General features: G+C 36.9%; 2 protein-coding genes across 3 annotated transcripts in view; both read left to right on the top strand.

Moving 5' to 3' along the window:
- Positions 1-7,445, top strand: part of LOC127948463 (glucagon receptor) — a 31,392-nt gene extending 23,947 nt beyond the window's left edge. For both annotated transcript variants that reach the window (XM_052544901.1, XM_052544900.1), the window contains exons 10-14: positions 3,409-3,478; positions 4,889-4,977; positions 5,070-5,214; positions 5,366-5,407; positions 5,648-7,445. In XM_052544901.1, the coding sequence (XP_052400861.1) occupies positions 3,409-3,478; positions 4,889-4,977; positions 5,070-5,214; positions 5,366-5,407; positions 5,648-6,007 (706 nt within the window). In that variant the 3' untranslated portion in view covers positions 6,008-7,445. The remainder of the gene's footprint in view (positions 1-3,408; positions 3,479-4,888; positions 4,978-5,069; positions 5,215-5,365; positions 5,408-5,647) is intronic.
- A 6,349-nt stretch (positions 7,446-13,794) lies between these two features.
- LOC127949629 (CD209 antigen-like protein C) lies at positions 13,795-16,883 on the top strand. Its single transcript, XM_052547064.1, has 4 exons — positions 13,795-13,943; positions 14,275-14,669; positions 15,350-15,453; positions 15,721-16,883. The coding sequence occupies exons 1-4, from the start codon at positions 13,847-13,849 to the stop codon at positions 15,854-15,856; spliced, it is 732 nt and encodes a 243-aa protein (XP_052403024.1). The 5' UTR covers positions 13,795-13,846; the 3' UTR covers positions 15,857-16,883.
- Positions 16,884-23,054: the final 6,171 nt, after the last annotated feature.

Raw genomic sequence — 23,054 nt, 5'->3', positions numbered from 1 at the left:
AACTGTCAGTTATGTCTAAAGTTAAAGTAAACAGTTGAGAAAAAATCGTATGTGTATTATATTGGATGCATTCATTGTCTCTTAAAGTGACTGCACCTAATAGGGCTTGGGCGCCGCGTTCCATTCTAGGACATGGCGGGCATGCTGATGAACAAATTAACAGAACGAACATACAAATTAAACACTTTCAAACAGGGCCCACTGGTACAACCTGAACCGGGGCCCCGCAAACCCCAACTACGGCCTTGTTTACAGTATAAACCTTATAAGTAAACTATGAGGGCGAAAAAAAACAAAACAGAAACAAAATAATCGTTCATTAATCGTAATTGAGGTAAAATGTCCAATTAATCGAGGTTTTGACTTTAGGCCATAATCGTCCAGCCCTAGTTGAAGTTGATGGTCCATCATCCAGCAAGAAATGTCTGTTAGACAAGCTGAGATGCAAATAGGCACCTTTGGATCATCAGGATGGAATGAGAGGTAGAGTTGAGTGTCATCAGCATAGCAGTGGTATGAAAAGACATGTTTCTGAATGACAGAACCTAATGATGCCATGTAGACAGAGAAGAGAAGTGGTCCAAGAACTGAGCCCTGAGGTACACCAGTAGTTAGAGGTTGTGGCTTGGACACCTCAACTCTCCAAGATACTTTAAAGGGCCTATCTGATAGGTAAGACTCAAACCACTGGAGTGTGGTTCCTGAGATGCCCTCTGTCAGTAGGGTTGATAGGAGGATCTGGTGGTTAACCATGTCAAAAGCAGCGGACAGATCAAGCAGCATAAATACTGAAGATTTGGATTCCGCTCTTGCCAGTCTTAGAGCTTCAACAACTGAGAGCAAGGCAGTCTCAGTTGAATGTCCACTTCTGAAGCCAGATTGGTTTCTGTCAAGGAGGTTGTTGTGTGTGTGAAATTTAGAGGCTTGGTTGAACACAACTCGTTCAAGGGTTTTTGCAATGAAAGGAAAAAGGGAAACTGGTATGTAGTTCTCTAAAAGAGATGGGTTGAGGGTGGGTTTCTTAAGTAGTGGAGTTATGTGAGCCTGTCTTAATGATGAGGGAAAACCCCAGTGTGAAGGGATGTGTTGATGATGTGAGTGAGTGCAGGTACAACTGTAGGAGAAATGGCTTGAAGGAGATGAGATGGAATAGGATCAAGCGGGCAAGTAGTAGGGTGATTAGAAAGGATGAGTTTGGAGACTTCTGCCTCAGAAAGTGAAGAGAAGGATGTAAATGAGTGTATGTTTGCTGGTGATATGAGCTTGACTGATTGTGGTGTGGAAAATTGAGCACTGATGTGTTTAATTTTATTAATTAAAAGTCATCAGCTATTAGATATGAAGCAGGAGGGGGAGCAGGAGGACAAAGAAGTAAGGAAAATGTTTCAAAAAGCATGCGAGAGTTAGACGAATTGTTAATTTTGTTATGGTATTATGTCATTTTATGGACACATTAGCAGAGAAGGAAGATAGGAGTGACTGATACACATTAAGATCAGTATTATTTTTAGATTTGCCCAACATCCTTTCAGCAGCTTTAAGCTTAGAACGGTGTTCGCCTAGAACATCAGATAACCAAGGGGCAGAAGGGGTGTTACGGGCTGGCCTGGAAGATAGGGGGCAAACAGTGTCTAAACAGAATGCACGTCCTGATTTTGCCAAGTCCTATGTGTTCCTAGGTCAACATATTTTGTTGACCCTGGAACAACATTTTACTCCAAAAATATATTCTTAACCATATCCCTACACCTAAACCTAACCTTAACCATGAGTAATCCCTAAAATCAGAGGAAATGATAGATGAATGACACTGATGTACAAGCACCAAACACTGATTTTAAGCATAAACTTCACAAAATCTATAAACTTGTTCTTCAAATCTGATTGGTTAATCACAATGTTGTTCCAGGGTCAACAACGATGTTGTCCCAGGAACATGTCTCACTTGGTAAAATCAGGTTAGGCAAACAGAATGTAAGAGTGGAGCAGAAAGTATCAGTAGCACTGTTAGCATCTTAAGATGTGAAGATGAAACCATTGCAGATAGCCGGGAGGGTGAAAGTGTGCGTAGGTTACGTCAAAAGATGACATGTGGAGGGGAAAGTGATGTGTCAGGGACCATGTTGAGGTTAAGAGTGAGGAAGAAGTGATGCGACGTGTGAAGTGGAGTAATTAGAACATGATCAGTAGAGCAGTGATGCATATAAAAAAGGTCCAATTGGTTATAAACAAAAAACAACTGAAACAGAAATGAAATAAGGAGAAGGAAAAAGAGATTAATGAAAACAATACTTATATTCCCTGCCGGTGTCCCTGCCCGGTGGAGTCGCACGGTAGAGTCGATGGTCTTTACACTCTTCGGTCTTCACACGAGGAGGGCTTAACTAGAGGGCTGCCGCGGTATACTAATCTTTTTTTTAATACCCGACAAAACGGAAATTGAATTCAGCTGAATGCACTTTACTGTCTATCACAACAAATGTGTGATGCTGTCAAGTGTTTCTTAGCAACAACAACTGCGCTAAACACTTATGAGACAAGAAATAAATAGACTTACGATCTGCTTTTAATTCCCGCTGATTTTCACAAAGGGTATTTCTTTACACTGTCTTGGCTAGCACTTGAACGCACGTTACTGTTTATCACAACAAATGTCTAAGCAAGCGCACAACACTAACAACGTATGCGATAGAGTACAAGACCAAACGCAGCACATCTCTCAGCACGACTTTATAAAGTCTTTCTTGAACTGAATAAATGAGAGTCCTGGTGAGGGATTATTGGATGGCACAGAGCTCAAACACTACAGAGGATTCAGAACCATTTGTGAAGGTTTAGATATTTAAAACTGGACAAAAATGTACAAATAACTCTGAGAACTAATGAGATCACAGTTTGAACAGATGTCCACAGGTGTGTGAGAGGGATTTATTAGAACTGGTTATTAAGCCGCTGAAGAAAAAACTTCTTAAGTGCTCAGTTTAGGAAAGAACAGAAACACTCTCACACACACCTGCAAGTGAATATAAAATCTAAACTCACTCTGTTTACTTGTTTGTTGACTTACTGTGAACTATTTCTCTATAATCTTTCATCAAATCGCAAGAAACTTGCTCTACCTATATGGAAGGGCTATTCGTTCTAACCATACAATCAATCCTTCATGAATTAAATATAGTCATGTGCTTCAGATTTATGTTGTTTCTCATTAAAAATGCTATTTTATTCTGAAATATGTCCATACTGTAACTGTGTATGAAAAATGGGTTGCAAAACGCTTTCCAGGTTGAACTCAAAATTGAATTCCTTGTGTCACCAGTGTTATGAAAAAATGAATGATGGATTAGGTTTGAACAGTTTGACACATTTTTCATCCTTAAATGGATTATGCAATTTTATCATATGCAGATGCTGGGAAAGGAATATCAACATGGGCTATTGGTGGATCATCCGTTCTCCCATTCTGTTTGCGTATCTGGTAAGAGACTCACACACAGATTTAAGGCCTGTTATCATCCATAGTACTGCACAATATCGTTCTTCTGTTAATAATGCACAATGAAGTCACATCATCTTCTGCTTTAAATGTTTCCACTGATTCTGATTCTTGTGACGGGCTGTCAATGTGATTCCAACTATATCATCAATCTGTGGTGGGAATTTTCTTTTTCTTTTAAAGTTTTCTTTTAAAGTGTTATGATCTTGCTGTAAACGGACCATTACATCTCATCCCATTCAATCCATATGAAACTGAACCTAGCTAACAATTTTTAGCTCCCAGAATGTTTCCAAGAATGTTCCCTGTTGGTTAGCCAGGAACGTTTTCTTAATGTGAATAGAATGTTCTCTAGAGGTGAGGGGAACGTTGCAGAGAAATAATACTTAAAAATAACCTGCGGGGAACATTCTGGGATCGTTCTCTCTAGGTTATAAAATAAAATCTAAAAAGAACCTACATGGAACATTCTTATATGGTTTCCCAAAAAATAAACAAATGGGAATTGAACGTTAGGGGAACGTTCTGTGTTTGTTGGGGGTATAAATGCAGCCTCGAATATCAATGAAACTGTTCGTCATGCATCTATGTGTTGCATATGGATGGGCTGGAGTATTGAGATTCAAGTGGTCTCTGATATGATTCTGCATTCGCACGCTCATATTATCTGAGGACACATTCATTCAGCAAGTGCCTCGGGCTCAGGAACACTTCATGACCTCTGCGTGTCACTGAGCGTTTGTTCTGCACACTCATCAATGCATAGAAAAATACTCTGGGGGCTTTACAAAGTAATAAAAGCAATTACAATGTTGACATAATGTTGATATACCTTGGCTAATATATGATGAAGAATTAAACACACCTTCAGGCATTATTTGTGTTGTTTTAGAGTATTTAACTAGGGTACCATTATGTATTTTTTTACATTTATGCTCTCATCAATTTACACGCGCTCATAACTGTGCATTTATTGCTTTTCTTATATTAAGTGTACATTGAAAAAAGTTCAAAAAATCTGTTCAACAAATCATCAGCTGTTCAAAACTGAAATTATCGTTGATTGTGTCAGTTACTGTGTTCGATCATCCCATAAACTCAGTAAGAATCAAATATAAGAGAAATGCGTCAGTTTGATTTTATAACAATGTTTTGTTTTTCTCACTTGTTGATTTGTGTTTGTCAGTAATTCTGGTCAGGCTTTAGAAGTTTGAGGGAACAGAATGGAAGCATTATAAAGTTCAAATAGAGTGATCCTATTAATGTCTATGTGAGGACTGTGATAATGCGTTACACTTTGACATGTTATCATGTACAGTAATGAAACACACATCACATCAGTCCCAGAGATTTGAACCTCTCTGTCTCTCTCTTTCTTTCCTTCTGGAATAGATTAATTTCATTATATTCATTCGTATAATAAAGATTCTGATGTCCAAGCTGAAGGCGCATCAGATGAGATACACCGACTACAAGTTCAGGTAGGCACCGGCATCTTTTATTTCTCATGCAGCCAGGGCTCATGCTCTCATTAAATGTGTGTCTCTTGCTCTCTCTTGCTTGTTCGCCTCAGGCTGGCCAAGTCCACGCTCACACTGATTCCTCTGCTGGGAATTCACGCCATCCTCTTCACCTTCGTCATCGATGAGTCCGTGCCAAAGGAGTCTCTTCTGAGGCTGATCCGCCTCTTCTACGATCTCCTGTTTAGCTCGTTTCAGGTCAGAGGGCAAAGGTCGCCCGCCCACCCACCATCATCATCAGATCATATCATTTAGAGCCCTTAAAGAGATGCTCTCTGAATGGATAGTATCTGCTGTGAGATGACAGCAGATGGTTGAGGTTCATGTGTGTTGTTGTCTGTAATCATAGGGTCTGCTCGTGGCCATCCTTTACTGCTTCGTCAACAAAGAGGTGAGAGATGTGTCTCTTTTTCGAAAAGCATTACTTAAAGTCACAGCTACACATGATCTATAGCATCTACAAGTAGCATCCTTGTGGAGCCTTTCATGTTGAGCATGAACATTTGACCTTTTTTCATATTTAATCCATTTGATTCATTTTGTTTTTCACAATCAGTATTTATTTACTGGTCATATCACTCTTGCTGTGAATAGTACTTTGTCTCAATAGTCTTTATTTCTCCGGCTCCAGGTCCAGAGCGAGATGCTGAAGAAGTGGAAGAGGTGGAAACTAGGCAAGGACATTGAGGAAGAGTACCGTCACACCCACAGCCAGACGGCGCATGCCAAAGGAGGTAGCGTGGCCCCTGCGATGACCCCCGAATGCCCCGAAACCCCGGAGCTGGTGGCCTCGGCCTCAACAGAGTCCCAGCGTCTGGTGACAGGCCTTCAGAATGGAGCGAGCTGGAACCGGGGCCGTGTGAGGCTGCAGTTGACCTCCGAGCCACAGGATGGCGCTAGTAACTGCAGCTCTCTGACAGAAGACATTTGTCTGGAAGAGCGTCCCCTCAGCAGTGAATGCTCGGCAGCCATGACAGAAACCAATGTTTGAGAACATGACGCTGATGGCATTTTTTATTACTAATGGATCAATGGAAATTTTGTTACAATCCAGTTGTGGTCTTCATGTTACCAAACAGGCCTCTATCATGAGAAAGCATGGAGATGTGGATTTAGTAACCTTTAAAAACAAATCGCAGTTATCTCCTGAGTTGGTAAATTACCAAATAGTATTATTTATATTATATATTTAAGAGACAATGGCCAATTTAATGGCCAAAAAAACATACTATTCTTTTGACTGAACAATAACCTGGAAACCACCCAGAATAATGTCTTTGTGGTGGAAATACAAATTATATTTGCCTTTACAGACGCTTTTAACTGAAGCGACTTACAATAGAGGAGCATAAACTATTTGTTACCGAGCTAACAATATTCAAAATATTTAAGAACAGGCTTATTAGAAACCTAGATTAGCAGAACGTAGAAAATATGTGTCTCCGGCTGCTGCTTGATAGTTTTGATGGTCTCAGCAGTTGGAGTGGAGGCTGGCAGCTCAGTCCTACAGAGAGGAGCACAGAGGGTGAAGGGTCTGGAAAAGGTCTTCATGCCCTGTTGTGAAGGAAAGGCAGGGCACTTGGTTATTTACCCACTCAGGAGTTAAAACCCCTTTCATCGTATTGCCCTTTAAGTAACGCTCACCAAAACATCTCATACTGGCAGATAAGCTGTGAGCATCCATAATGCAGTTTTATTTTTACTGAACAGTAACCACGGACAGAAAAGGAAACTCATCATTTACTCAACATTCAATCACCTGATCTTAATGTTTCATGTGGGGTGTTCAGTTGCTATCGTGACCAGGTGCTTTAATAAACGATGTCAGACCCTCAGTGGAAGCTTTTTAACTTATAGTGTTTACTCCCTATATTATCATCCACACACATCGCAGGAGTGCTATTCTTACGTTCATCGGGACATAAAACAGCTCAACCGAGAGGTTCCCATTTGAGGCTTCTTGAATTGTGGCGGATCTTTAACAGCGTTCAAGACCATTACTTAACATGACATGCTAAATCATTCTGTATTTAGGTGAAAATTGTGTATTTCAATGCAAGACTGAAACAGTCTCCGTGTTCATGATGCATTATTTACTGAAGTAAAGGTATGAGACATTATGATTATAGATATTTATGAATATACATTGATAATATATGAATATATGTTGTTAAAGTGTGGTGTTGAGCGCAGCATGCAGTGCTTTCTCAACCTTAAGTGGATTATAGCTTTTATAGAAGAAATACTAGCTAATAAAAATAATAAGGATGCAAAACCACACTTTAGCATCACATGCCATCTTCTGGCTTGAAGATCTAGTTCATAATAAAACAGAATGTTGCTATGCACCAAAATAAGCAGAAATGCAGTGATTTGATGAGTGGGTGTTTTTCGTCATCAATGTTTCTATATCTATATATATATATATATATATATATATATACAGTATTGTTCAAAATAATAGCAGTACAATGTGACTAACCAGAATAATCAAGGTTTTTCGTATATTTTTTATTGCTACGTGGCAAACAAGTTACCAGTAGGTTCAGTAGATTCTCAGAAAACAAATGAGACCCAGCATTCATGATATGCACGCTCTTAAGGCTGTGCAATTGGGCAATTAGTTGAATTAGTTGAAAGGGGTGTGTTCAAAAAAATAGCAGTGTGGCATTCAATCACTGAGGTCATCAATTTTGTGAAGAAACAGGTGTGAATCAGGTGGCCCCTATTTAAGGATGAAGCCAACACTTGTTGAACATGCATTTGAAAGCTGAGGAAAATGGGTCGTTCAAGACATTGTTCAGAAGAACAGCGTACTTTGATTAAAAAGTTGATTAGAGAGGGGAAAACCTATAAAGAGGTGCAAAAAATGATAGGCTGTTCAGCTAAAATGATCTCCAATGCCTTAAAATGGAGAGCAAAACCAGAGAGACGTGGAAGAAAACGGAAGACAGCCATCAAAATGGATAGAAGAATAACCAGAATGGCAAAGGCTCAGCCAATGATCACCTCCAGGATGATCAAAGACAGTCTGGAGTTACCTGTAAGTACTGTGACAGTTAGAAGACGTCTGTGTGAAGCTAATCTATTTTCAAGAATCCCCCGCAAAGTCCCTCTGTTAAAAAAAGGCATGTGCAGAAGAGGTTACAATTTGCCAAAGAACACATCAACTGGCCTAAAGAGAAATGGAGGAACATTTTGTGGACTGATGAGAGTAAAATTGTTCTTTTTGGGTCCAAGGGCCACAGGCAGTTTGTGAGACGACCCCCAAACTCTGAATTCAAGCCACAGTACACAGTGAAGACAGTGAAGCATGGAGGTGCAAGCATCATGATATGGGCATGTTTCTCCTACTATGGTGTTGGGCCTATTTATCGCATACCAGGGATCATGGATCAGTTTGCATATGTTAAAATACTTGAAGAGGTCATGTTGCCCTATGCTGAAGAGGACATGCCCTTGAAATGGTTGTTTCAACAAGACAATGACCCAAAACACACTAGTAAACGGGCAAAGTCTTGGTTCCAAACCAACAAAATTAATGTTATGGAGTGGCCAGCCCAATCTCCAGACCTTAATCCAATTGAGAACTTGTGGGGTGATATCAAAAATGCTGTTTCTGAAGCAAAACCAAGAAATGTGAATGAATTGTGGAATGTTGTTAAAGAATCATGGAGTGGAATAACAGCTGAGAGGTGCCACAAGTTGGTTGACTCCATGCCACACAGATGTCAAGCAGTTTTAAAAAACTGTGGTCATACAACTAAATATTAGTTTAGTGATTCACAGGATTGCTAAATCCCAGAAAAAAAAACAAATGTTTGCACAAAATAGTTTTGAGTTTGTACAGTCAAAGGTAGACACTGCTATTTTTTTGAACACACCCCTTTCAACTAATTGCCCAATTGCACAGCCTTAAGAGCGTACATATCATGAATGCTGGGTCTTGTTTGTTTTCTGACAATCTACTGAACCTACTGGTAACTTGTTTGCCACGTAGCAATAAAAAATATATTAAAAACCTTGATTATTCTGGTTAGTCACATTGTACTGCTATTATTTTGAACAATACTGTATATATATATATATGTATATATATAAATTTACTAATCAGAAGCCATTTTTTTTTTTTCAGTTTAATAGAATCAGTTTAGGATGCTGCTAATCATTTCCATTTTTTATGCTTATAAGGTTGACACCGGAAAGAGTTCAAACCTGACCACTGAATCATAAGTGACTACCACCAAGCTTCAATGACGTATTAATAATGCATCATAAACATGAAGCTTCGTACGTAGTCCTGGACGTCATGTGATTGTGATCTGCATCCTTTGAATGTTTTGTGCTTTGTGGAAAGAATTCGTACGGAAGAGTTAAGCTATGGTACATGTGTAAATCGATTTTGTTATTGCCTGCGAGAACAAGAAGTAAAGAGGGAGAAAAAGACGTCAAAACCGAAAGAAAAACTGTTGAATAAAACTCTCTGAGTCTGGTTGTTTAGTCTGTTGTGGATGGCTCTGGTTTACTGTAGCATGATGATTGTTTCTTATGGAGATCTCTGGGAACTCGCTGAAGCCACTGTGGACAGCTGTGGCTCCATAAATCACTCACAACACACACACACACACATTATTACCACTGTAAACATCCAAATAACATCCATCATGCATTGATTAGCCAAGAACAAAGCAACCTGATCATAAGTGTAAGTACAAGTGAATATATATGAGTATATGCACACACACACACACACACACACATACACAGGCCTGCCCAAGTGAAGGAGGTACCTATTATTCCCCTTTCATTAATTCTTTTCTCAGGTCATTTGCTGAAAGCCCATTTCCTCTCAATCTTTATGATGCAGTAATTTCTGTTAATGAGGCAGCTATTTCATATATGTTTCAGCGTTGTTCTCTAGCATATGGTCTGATCAACCTCTCTCCCATCACAGAGTCTGACCTCACATCCTGAAAAACATTTCACAAGCCTGCCGTCGTCATTCCCACAGCATTTCTTTTACAGACCTGAATGGATAATTTGAGCGGGAATAGCTCTGAGACTGTAGTTGTGTGTCATTTACAAAATATTTGTGCAGTCAAACTGGGGCTGTTTGGATCCTTCATTTACCCTGGTGTTCGACATCAGCACACCTGATTCTAAATGCTCCTGTTACAATGGAAGCAAACTTTGAAAAACATGTCAGTCAGTCTTAGCAGTGCCTCTCTTGGTCATTCAGCGTTTGTTGTCATGTACAGTAGTTAACAAATTTTACATTAGCCTTTTAGAATGATTTTATCTTGGGGATTTCACAAAATGCTCTCTCTCTCTCTCTCTCTCTATCATGTTATATACATTTTAGGAGAAAGAACATTCTAAATTACGGAAAGTTCTTTTCACTTTTGATAATCTTTTAATATGTTATCAAAAACGTTCTTAGAACAATATTCTCTGAACGTCCTTATGTTGTTTGTGCTTGATGAACATTCTAAGAACATTAGAATTTGGGTGCTATATACAGTTTTGTTCAAAATAATAGCAGTACAATGTGACTAACCAGAATAATCAAGGTTTTTAGTATATTTTTTATTGCTACGTGGCAAACAAGTTACCAGTAGGTTCAGTAGATTGTCAGAAAACAAACGAGACCCAGCATTCATGATATGCACGCTCTTAAGGCTGTGCAATTGGGCAATTAGTTGAATAAGTTGAAAGGTGTGTGTTCAAAAAAATAGCAGTGTCTACCTTTGACTGTACAAACTCAAAAGTATTTTGTACAAACATTTTTTTTTTTTTTCTGGGATTTAGCAATCCTGTGAATCACTAAACTAATATTTAGTTGTATGACCACAGTTTTTTAAAACTGCTTGACATCTGTGTGGCATGGAGTCAACCAACTTGTGGCACCTCTCAGCTGTTATTCCACTCCATGATTCTTTAACAACATTCCACAATTCATTCACATTTCTTGGTTTTGCTTCAGAAACAGCATTTTTGATATCACCCCACAAGTTCTCAATTGGATTAAGGTCTGGAGATTGGGCTGGCCACTCCATAACATTAATTTTGTTGGTTTGGAACCAAGACTTTGCCCGTTTACTAGTGTGTTTTGGGTCATTGTCTTGTTGAAACAACCGTTTCAAGGGCATGTCCTCTTCAGCATAGGGCAACATGACCTCTTCAAGTATTTTAACATATGCAAACTGATCCATGATCCCTGGTATGCGATAAATAGGCCCAACACCATAGTAGGAGAAACATGCCCATATCATGATGCTTGCACCTCCATGCTTCACTGTCTTCACTGTGTACTGTGGCTTGAATTCAGAGTTTGGGGGTCGTCTCACAAACTGCCTGTGGCCCTTGGACCCAAAAAGAACAATTTTACTCTCATCAGTCCACAAAATGTTCCTCCATTTCTCTTTAGGCCAGTTGATGTGTTCTTTGGCAAATTGTAACCTCTTCTGCACATGCCTTTTTTTTAACAGAGGGACTTTGCGGGGGATTCTTGAAAATAGATTAGCTTCACACAGACGTCTTCTAACTGTCACAGTACTTACAGGTAACTCCAGACTGTCTTTGATCATCCTGGAGGTGATCATTGGCTGAGCCTTTGCCATTCTGGTTATTCTTCTATCCATTTTGATGGTTGTCTTCCGTTTTCTTCCACGTCTCTCTGGTTTTGCTCTCCATTTTAAGGCATTGGAGATCATTTTAGCTGAACAGCCTATCATTTTTTGCACCTCTTTATAGGTTTTCCCCTCTCTAATCAACTTTTTAATCAAAGTACGCTGTTCTTCTGAACAATGTCTTGAACGACCCATTTTCCTCAGCTTTCAAATGCATGTTCAACAAGTGTTGGCTTCATCCTTAAATAGGGGCCACCTGATTCACACCTGTTTCTTCACAAAATTGATGACCTCAGTGATTGAATGCCACACTGCTATTTTTTTGAACACACCCCTTTCAACTAATTCAACTAATTGCCCAATTGCACAGCCTTAAGAGCGTGCATATCATGAATGCTGGGTCTCATTTGTTTTCTGAGAATCTACTGAACCTACTGGTAACTTGTTTGCCACGTAGCAATAAAAAAATATACGAAAAACCTTGATTATTCTGGTTAGTCACATTGTACTGCTATTATTTTGAACAATACTGTAGGAAAAGGATCTCCTGCCCGCATGTGATTTTCATATTCTAGGTATTATCAAATTGCGTGAGTTTTGAGAATGTAGCAGACATGGAAAAGCTTGTGGAAATATTGAGGTGCTTAACCATTCAGGGCTTAATAATGTTTAGGTAGACAGTGGAGTGTGGACAGGACCGGGCTAATATGGTCATACTTCCTGGTTCTAGTAAGAACTCTTGTGGCTGCATTTCGGACTAGCTGTAGTTTGTTTACTAAGCGTGCAGAACAACCACCCAATAAACCATTACAATAATCTAACCTTGAGGTCATGAATGCATGGATTAACATTTCTGCATGTGACATGAAGAGCACGTTGTAATTTAGAGTAATTTAGTAATTTATTTTTGAGATAGAAAAATTCAGTTTTACAAATACTAGAAACGTGGATTTCTATGAAAAGATAGCTATCAAATATTTAACCAATAAAAAGCATGTAAAAGAGCTTGTCAAACTGTTAGGGAAACCTTGTAACTTCATCCCACCTCCATTCAGAATGAAACGCTGCGAAGCGCAACAGCTTGGAGACAGATCTCGGCTTGTTCACAATGCATTTATATGATGTCTAAGTTTCTGTCTAGTGTTTTATAATTGAAAAAAAAAACTATGCATTGGTATGTTTACTGACTAAATAGTTTGTAGAAGCATTCTATACTATTGGGAAATATATTTTCTTATATTTGGGGGGTGGGGAATGTAGACATAGTCTTAGAAAAATATTTGCAGGAGTCCTTTTTTATTATATTCAGATTTGAAATAGAAACTCATGAGACATGTAACTTCTGGATTGCTCCAGGACTCATTTAATGTATTTTTTATTCAAATAAGTGTAGTAAAAAAAAAAAAAAAAAAAAAAAAAAATCAAGGCACTTCAGTGTCTATAACCTTTAATATTTTTGAGCATTATCAAATCTGGTTGATAAAAAGTAAAGCCCAAAAGGGTCTTCTTTCCAAAAACACCAAAATTATGTTTGTAACACACTGAAGTAGGAAAGTGTTACAATCATAAGTTTGGTAGAGCACTTTCAGCTGTGAGTGCCATAATGGGGGGTGCTGGCTAACAAGTTAACTGATTTTATTTGAGTTCATTGAGAAGGAATATTTCTTAGCATAAAACTGTAAACACTTAATGTGTGAAAGTAAAGTAACTAAAACACGAATTTAACTCCGATCACTGTGAAGACATCATCTCTGCATCAATGCCAGTTACTGTCTTTAAACAAAACATCCGTGTTTGTGGCTCACCATTGACTGAAGCACAGGCACTACTCTCCAACAAAATGGTGAACCGCAAAACTACATTAACATATCTCCAGAGCAAATACACATTAATACACTATATAAATATAAATAACAATAGACTATAGATATTCAGTATGTGACCCAAAGTAACTAGTAACTAACTATTTGTGTAGTCCTTTTTGCTGATACTTTTTTACTCTTACTCAAGTACATCATATCATCCTTTTACTTGTAAATCATAGCTGGGATCTACAGATAGTTTAAAGGGGAAAATGTCTAGATGTTCTGATAATGAAACCACATCCTATGTAAGTTTATCACTCTTTAAAAAACAAGGTGCACTCTCTAAGAGAGCACAGCTCGTCTGAGCACACAAACTGCAAGACATAAGAAACAAAAATGGAATCTGAGAACAATAATATACGAAAAAATGTTAACAGATCTGGACCTCGAGCACAGAGACGCCACCAAACTGATGGAAACGCTGGAAAGTGCAGTAAGCAGAAAGTTTCATTTGAAGCAGAGACAGTTCATGTTTGAGAAACTGAAAATTGTTATATAAAATGTAAATAACTGTTCTCTAGGAAAAATGTGTCTATGCTTCTGCTTTTATATTAAAAGTATTAACAGAATATTTTTCTTGTTTGCAGATTTTACTGTATATCATTTCTAGAATTTAGTTTTTTATAATAGGTCACTCATTTAAAAAGCCTTGTCAGTTACTTACAATTGTCAATTTGAAATGTTAACAATCATAATAATAATTACCAAATAATAGGGAGTGAACTGTTATTAACTGATTTTTGTGTCTTCTTTCTGTTTGTCAGGAGGAAGTAGATGTTTGATGTTGATCACAGTGTGTTTCCAGATTATTTGTGTTCTTCTGCTGATCAACAACATACTGCTGCACATCACCATCAGAGCAGAGAGAGAACTGATGAAGAGTTACGAGAGCACAGTTGAAGAGTTACAGAACAATTACACTGATCTAATGAATGAAAAACTGCAGAGCAACTTCAGCTCTTTGATACAGAAGAACACGGAGCTGGAGACCAGAGTCAACAATCTCACTGCTGAGAAAACACAGTTACAGACAGATTTTGATAAGGAGGGCTCAGTTAGTTTTTTCCTATCCAAAGAGTTGAAGAGCTGGTCTGACAGCAGACAGTACTGCAGGGATCGTGGAGCTGATCTGGTCATTATCAAGAGTGAAGAGAAGCAGGTGAGTTTGTGTCAGTGCCTGTTAAAGGGGACCTATTATGCCCCTTTTCACAAGATTTAAAATAAGTCTCTGATGTCCCCACAGTGTGTATGTTAAGTTTAAACTCAAAATACTTTACGGTTAATTTGTACAGCTTGTTGAAAATGCCACTTTTAGGGTATGAGCCAAAACGCATTATTTTCATGTCTTCCCCTTTAAAAGCAAATGAGCCGGTGCTCCAGAGAATAGTGCAGAGCATCAAGAGCTCAAGCTCCTGCAATACCGGTGCATGTCTTTGCTAATAAACACTCCACTATTAGCACAAGCCTGTTATCTTTACAGAAAATGCACTTGGTTTAAAAGTCAGTCATTTGCTTGTACTGTGCAAAAAAAAAATGCACTTTATGAATTACACAGATGTGATCACAGTGCGATAAAAAATAACTCATGCTATTTCAAACTTTATAAGCCCCACTTGATTATGAGCTCGACTATTTCCAGCGCTCGAAATGTGATGTCACATTAGCAGCAATGCTGAAAACGTAAATAAATAAATAAAATAACAGTGGGTGGATTTTTTAAATGATAGGGTTTGTTTACACACACTGGCAACAAACAATTATGTCCAAGCAACATTTGAATATTAGGTCACCTTTAACGAATGATAGCAATCACACTTACTCTCGTTTTTATTCCCACAGAGGTTGATAACTTCATTAATCAAAGATAGAGTGTGGATTGGTTTGTGTGACACAGAGCAGGAGGGCATCATGAAATGGGTGGATAATTCAATACTGAATAAAGGGTAAGTGCTAAATATCACAGTGTATTTGTTTTAATCTTTTGATTCTCATTATGAAACCACAACCTTTAGAAAACAGCACAAGACAAAACTCAAATACATTTTAAATACTTAAATTATATTAAGAAAACTTTTTTTCCGTACTTTCACTTTTTCTCCAGCTTCTGTATTACTTTAGTTTCCCTTCGAAACATGCTGCTATACTGTGGGTATTGTTGATTCATAAAGTTGTCATCCTGAATAATTAAACATTCGATACATGTTGTTCAGGTTTTGGTTCAAAGAAGAGCCGAATGACCGAGGTGGAAATGAGGACTGTATTGCGCTGTTGCCTGAACAAGCTGCACAGGACAACTGGAATGATTACCCTTGCTCATCGAAGAGAAAAGGTGTTTGTGAGAAATAACGTGTATCCTGTCTTCACTTACGAAAAAGTAGTATACTTCAAGTTTATTTAAGTAAAGTTCAAGTATATTTTTAAGTATACAGTATGAAGCAAGTATATAAATATCAGTGTTCCAGTAGTATACTTGGAAGTGTACTGTTTCAATACTCCTTGGGACTAAATCCAAAATCCAAATTTTTTTTTTTGTATATAAAAGTATACTTTTAAGTATACTATACCAAACTTTGAGTACACTACTAGTTTACCTCTATGTCTGTAGTTTGTACTGCAATTATACTAAAAGTGAACTTATAGGTATACTGACAGTTTACGAATTAAATACTTTGTACACAAGTGTAGTATCAGTAAATTACTAGTTTAGTAGTTTTATACCATCAAGTATACTCATAAGTTTTCTTTAAGTGAACTTTACATCATACTTTAAGTATACTACTATGTCCCTATTTAGGTTTTAATGCATATATATTTTGTTGCATGAATATATGAACATACAAAACATCCAAAGAAAGAACAGGGTATCTGCTTGTGAACTAAAACATTTTATTATGTGTTAGTATCTGGTGTTTCCTTTCTCTTCTTAATTTTTTTTTTTTTTTTTTTTTTGAAAATCTGTGCAGAAGATGTGTACTAGCGCCCTCTACCGTATAATAATGTATATATGTAATAATGTGAGTATAGCTCAAATATATTTAGAATTTTTTGTGAGTATAAGTCAAGTATACTTAAACGTCATTTTAAGTTTATTTCTAAGAACTACATGTAGCCCATTTCTGAGAAGTACATAAAAAGTAAACTAAAAGCATACTTACCTATTTTAAGTTCAAAAGAAGTATATTAATAGCACACTTGAATAAAATTGTGAATGCATAATTTCTGATTGAATACTTGCCTTTTGAAACACTGTCAGCTGATGTCAAAATTTGTTAGAGCTGAAATGTAAAAATTAAACACTTTTACTTATTTTACTATTTTACTATGTATCGTTATTTTCTTATTGATAAAATAAACTTTTATGTGTTCATGTTTTGCTCCATCACAAGCAGCTCTATATTAAAATGATCTTATTCTAGCTGTTATCATGAGTCTCATTTGTCAATCTGAAGCATTGAGGAGATAATCACAGAATGTGATATCACGCATCCAAGACCGGAGTTCTCACGTGAGACATGAATATTATGTGTGCTTTAGGATTTATTTAAAGGGATTTGAGGTTGAGATGCCAAACAGATCACTGACTAATTTTCTGCAAGCATCAAACTATTTGCATCATCAAAACAGGAAGTCAACTAAAGTCTAAAACTAAAGTCAGCAATATTTCAACTTTGTGCTCCTGCTCGCCTCATCTGGAATATTTATCCATTATTTGCCGTCCGTTCTATCTGCCCCAGGAGTTCTCATTTACCATCGTTACTGCAGTTTACATCCCACCACAAGCAGACAGCGGCTTGACTTTGTCTGAGCTTCACGACATCTACAAACATCCTGACGCTGCTATTATCATCACTGGGGACTTTAACAAAGGCAACCACAGGCAAGTTATGCCTAATTTTCATCAACATATATCCTTTCCATCTAGAGGACCGAATACACTGGATCATTGTTACACTCAGTTTAAGAATGCCTAAAAAGCTCACTCACTACCGGCTTTTGGCAAATCGGATCATGCCGCCATTTTCCACACACCAGATTAGCATTGTCACGGTACCAAAATTTCAGTATTTGGTACCGATACCAGTGAAAATTCACGGTTCTCGGTCAGAGGTGGAGAGTCCAGGGGTCAGAAAGTAAAAGTCCTGCCATATATTTATTCCACCCATGAACTCAGCAGCTGATTTCACCAGAGGAGGAATCAAGTCATTCCTTTCAAGTCACAAACAAGTCTCAAGTTAAATCCCAGGTCCTCAAAGAGTTAAAGTCAATGAGATAATTAAGTGACTAATTAAATGATAATTCTGCATTAGTGATGAACACCTGCTGTTAACAATCAACATCACTGAAGAAAAGAGAAACACAAGAACTACAATTGACTTTAAGCACAGCCTTGGATGAAATCAACTGGAAGAAAAAAAGAAAAAAAAAAACCTTCCACCATCATGGAGATCAGTGTTTGCTTTAGTTGGGCTCTTGACCTTTTTAATAATTCAAAGTAATTTGCTTTTAAACACTTGCGGTTGTGTTACGTAGTAAACATTAACACATTACTGAATGAAAAGCTTGAAGTAGAAAATTGAATTGGCCTTTTTTCATCTAAAACATTTTAATTAACTTCATGAAGGTGTCTCTCTTTGGTTTGTTAAATTATGTTCAGCAATTACTGAACTACAAAAAAATTAAACTATTAAACAAATATTATTGTAATGCTTAAATAAGTGGGGGAAAAAAACTGTACAGGCTCAGGATTTTAGACATGAGCTCTTATCATATGATCCTCAACAGTGGTTACAATAATTATTCATGCTACAGTGCATGATGGGAGTTTTTACTATGGTGTTACCCAGCATGCACTTCAGCTTGAAGCGTTTTGTTGAGCGTTTTGTTTTGTTGAGATTCATATGCTGGGTCATGATGTCTGTGCATCTTATTTGGAAAAGATTTCAAAAATATATATTTATTACATACATTAGGAAATGTATTCATTATAGTGATTAAAACCAACGGTTCCACAAGGTAGGTTATTTAAAAACTGAACATTTGTTAATAATAAATACATAAAATTGTTTTGGAAATAAACAGGCTGATGCCTAAAAATTATTTCATCATGTAAAAGCAGCTAGTAACGGTTTTCTGCAAAGCAATGATCGCACTGTTTTATAACAGCACATGTACTTTTACAGAGAAATATCTAACACAAGAAGCCAAAGGTCAAGAGCCCAACTGAAGCAAACACTGATCTCCATGATGGTGGCATAATTTTAACCAACAAAACATCAGCATCTGATCCTCTGTAACGCACAATAACAGCAGGTGTTCATCACCAATGCACAATCATCATTTAATTAGTCTCTTAATTATCTCATTGACTTTAACTCTTTGAGGACTTGGGATTTGAGTTGAGACTAGTTTGTGACTTGGAAGGAATGACTTGTTTCCTCCTCTGGTGAAATCAGCTGCTGAGTTCATGGGTGGAGCAAAAATGTGGCAGGACTTTTACTTTCTGACCCCTGGACTCTCCACCTCTGTTCTCGGTACCAATTTCGGTACCAAAGCGAAACACAAAAATATGCTGATAAAAAAAAATAAAAAACTTTTTAGTACTAAAAATAAAACCAGTGCTATTCTTTATACTTATTTACAATTGTGTTTAAAGTTTTTCTACAAGTTATATAATTATGAAAAACAGTAAACAAGTTTCACCCAAATTTAATTTGTCTTTTAAATTATGAAATGTAAACATTTTATTTTTGGTAAATAAAGGGGATTTGCTATTGAAATTAAACATGAAAGAAATATTGTGATTTATTTCTTTAAGAAATAAAGTTTTATACATTTTTCAACAGTAGTAGCAGTATCACATACATTTTACTAAATAATAGTAATATTTCTAGCACAATGCCTTTATGTAAAATTTAATTTTTAGACCGCATATTTGTCATCTTAACTGAAGACTGGTGGTGATGCTTAAGATATTTTTGGTCATTGAGGGTTTCTTTAAAAATAATAGTAATAGATCATATTAATTATTATTAAAAGATAATACTACTACTAATTCTACTATCATACTAATGTATATACAATGCACTATGAATTGATGAGCTGCTGGGTTCATGAATATTAATCACGTTGTCTGTGTTCGGTCACACTGATTTGCTGAAATCAAAACAGGGACGGTACTAAATCAGCGCCAGCCAATGAAATTGCCAAATGAATATGAATAATTCTAAATGAACTCCATTATTTTGACAGGAGAACACAACAAAGTATAGTTTACATATAGCGTGTCGATTCAGCGTGGTAAGACTCTCGCTCTCTCTCTCTTTACATGTGTGAGAAACAGCGCTATCAGTAAAGCAAAACTCACTTTTCACAATGTAATATTGTGTATGCTTATAGATAATAGGCCTTGTGTTCAGTAAACACAATTTTTTTTGTTCTGATATTTTTTAGGTTAACTTGATTATATATGTTGTGACAACTTGTGATATTAAGTTATTATTTTAAGTTGGGTGGACTTCAGTCCCCGTTTGTTAAGTTTACTCAAAAAAGTGTTTGCGATAAGTTGCTTTATTTTTTTAAGCTGATGCAACTTTTTTACAGTGTGTAGTTCTGGGCTTCATTTGCAAAAACATAATGAATCCGCATACTTGAATGAGGTAGAGATACTAACATCATGGTGCCAGGACAATTGTCTCTATCTGAATGTGAGCATAAGTAAAGAGCTGATTTTTGACTTCAGGAAGAGACAGCAGCAGCCCTATACTCCTCTTTTGATCAGTGGGAACCCTGTGAAGAGGGTGAGCAGCTTCAAGTACCTTGGTGTAAACATCTCGAAGAAACTGACTTGGACTACACAAATTCAAACACAGGTTAATAAAGCCAGGCAAAGACTGTACATAGCAAAATATCCAGTGTTAATTTAACACTCTGAGTGTGGAGTCTGTGGACTCATATAAACACTGAAGCAGTGTTAAAAGTAAAACACTGAAGCAGAGTTGAAGTTAATGAGATAATTAAGAAGTTAATTGATTTCTGATTGAGCATTATTGAAGACACCTGATGTTAACAAGCATAATCACCAACCGAGAAAATCACAATTTGTGTGTCATCATTATAGTGGTCAGTGTTTGCTTTAGTTGGGATCTTGGCTTGTGGCCTTTTACTTTAAAAATTAGTTTTGCAAGTCAAGAGCAAAAGTCATCGGGTGTTGATGATTATGTTTTAATATAATCGTTGTATGACCTGCGTTACTGAACTAATATGCAGCGTTTTCCCTAAATAAAACTTCCATTATAGATTGTAACAGTCTTTATTTTAGGCACACATGGATAACAAGAATCAGCGTATGAATCTCAACAACGGTGACAAACAGTATATCCAGATAAAAAGATCTACTCTGAACATCACAAAAGTAGATACTAAAAATTCAAAATAAAAACAGCAAAAATAAAATATAGTTAGAATAAAAAGTTAAAAAGACAGTTCAGCTCATAATTTATTCATGCCGCAATGCATGATGGGAGCCATGGATGAGTTTTTATTGGCTACAACATGCTTTTTTTGATGGTCACCATTGTTGTGATGCTCACGCTGATTCTCGATGTGTGTGTTTCTAAACTAAATATTTTTTTTCTCTATGTAGAACTAGCTTTTAAAAACATGTCATATTGTGCCAAAAATGATGGATTGCTATCTTTTTTTTTCCACTTAATTTATGTATACATTAATGAAACCCGAACTCTCTCATTCAGATCACTCCATGACAATTAGTTCAAACAACAATCAATAACACACATGATTGCCTTTGCTCTGGTCTGTATGTTATAATTCTGCTAACACAACAACACAAACTCTAAAGTAAACATCTGAAGGTTCAAGATCCCAACTAAAGCAAACACTTACCACTATAATGGTGACACACAAATCGTCATTTTCTCGTTTGGTGAGTCTGCTTGTTAACATCAGGTGTCTTCAATAATGGTCAATCATGACCCAATTTATTTCTTAATTATCTCATTAACTTCAACTCTGCTTCAGTGTTTTACTTTTAACACTGCTTCAGAGTTTATATGAGTCCACACTCCGAGTGTTAAAAAATGACTAAGTTTTGGAAAATGACTAAGTTCCACTTTATGTAACCTTTTTTTTTTTTTTTTTTTTTAAGCTGTACATGTGGAAAGTGCAGTTTGATGACAACATTGCATGTTGTTTACTTGATGTGCTTATGCGCCGATAGCTAAGTTAACAACACAGAGATATTTGAAGCAGTTTTACTCACCGCCTGCGGTTCCAACACATGATCGTGACCCTTTTTCGTTGGGACTGCATTATCCTTAAGAAATAAACAATATGAAAATCCGGCATCAAACTGGGCCTTGTTTGTAAAACAAGCATCTTCGAAATGCAGGGAACTAACAAAAACACTTGCAAAACTCCGTTGATGCTCTGTAAAAATAAACTCCATCCACTGGTCCCTTAATGCTGTTTTTTTTTTTTTTTTTTTTGGAAATCTGTGCAGGGTTGTCTTGCCCTGGCAACTTTGTCCATGTTTAGCATGGGAATCCAACTCTTTAACAGTGTAACAAACTCAGTATGCATGAAATAGCATTTTGATTGTCACCATTGTTGAGATTCATATGCTGGGTCATGATGTCTGTGCGTCTTATTAGGACAAGGTTTTAAAAAAAAAAAAGTATATTCATTACATACTTTAGGTTTTAAATTAATTCATTATAACTATTAAACCAATGGTTCATATGCATGTGGCGGCTCCACAAGGTAGGTTATTTAAAAAACATATGTTAAATGAAATAAAATTATTTTGGAAATAAACAGGCTAATGCCTAATAATTCCTTCATCATGTAAAACCAGCTAGTAAGAGTTTTCTGCACTGCACTGATTGCACTGTTTTATAATAGCACATGTACTTTTACAGAGAAATCTTTAACTCAAGAAGACAAAGGTCAAGAACCCAATTGAAGCAAACAATGATCTCCATGATGGTGGTATAATTTTAACCAATAAAACATCATCATCTGATCCTCTGTAATTCTCAATAACAGCAGGTGTTCATCACTAATGCACAATCATCATTTAATTAGTCTCTTAATTATATCATTGACTTTAATCTCTTTGAGGACTTAGGAGTTGACTTGAGACTAGTTTGTGACTTGAAAGGAATGGTTTGGTTTCTCCTCTGGTGAAATCAGCTGCTGAATTCATGGGTGGAACAAAAATATGGCAGGATTTTACTTTCTGAACCCTGGACTTTACACCACTGTCTGAAATATATCTGCTTGTTTTACACTCATTGACCACCAGGTGGTATTGTGAGCAAATTAAGTTTCCCCAAGTTAACCCTTTGTGAACCACTTGGCTGAAAATCTTAATGCTTCGTGAGGCTTCATCTTTCCATTACTACTGACAAATAAAGTGTCAAATTGCACAACTAAAGCCAACACTTACCACCATTATGGTGACATCAAACCAAACTATTACTTTTAAACAGACATCAACATCCAAACCTCTGCTTAAATCTTAATT

The sequence above is a fragment of the Carassius gibelio genome, chromosome B1 (genome assembly GCF_023724105.1).
Source record: "Carassius gibelio isolate Cgi1373 ecotype wild population from Czech Republic chromosome B1, carGib1.2-hapl.c, whole genome shotgun sequence".
In the NCBI taxonomy this organism is placed as follows: domain Eukaryota; kingdom Metazoa; phylum Chordata; class Actinopteri; order Cypriniformes; family Cyprinidae; genus Carassius; species Carassius gibelio.
The sequence above is the reverse complement of the archived record's forward strand: the minus strand, read 5'-3'. Positions and strand labels throughout refer to the sequence as shown.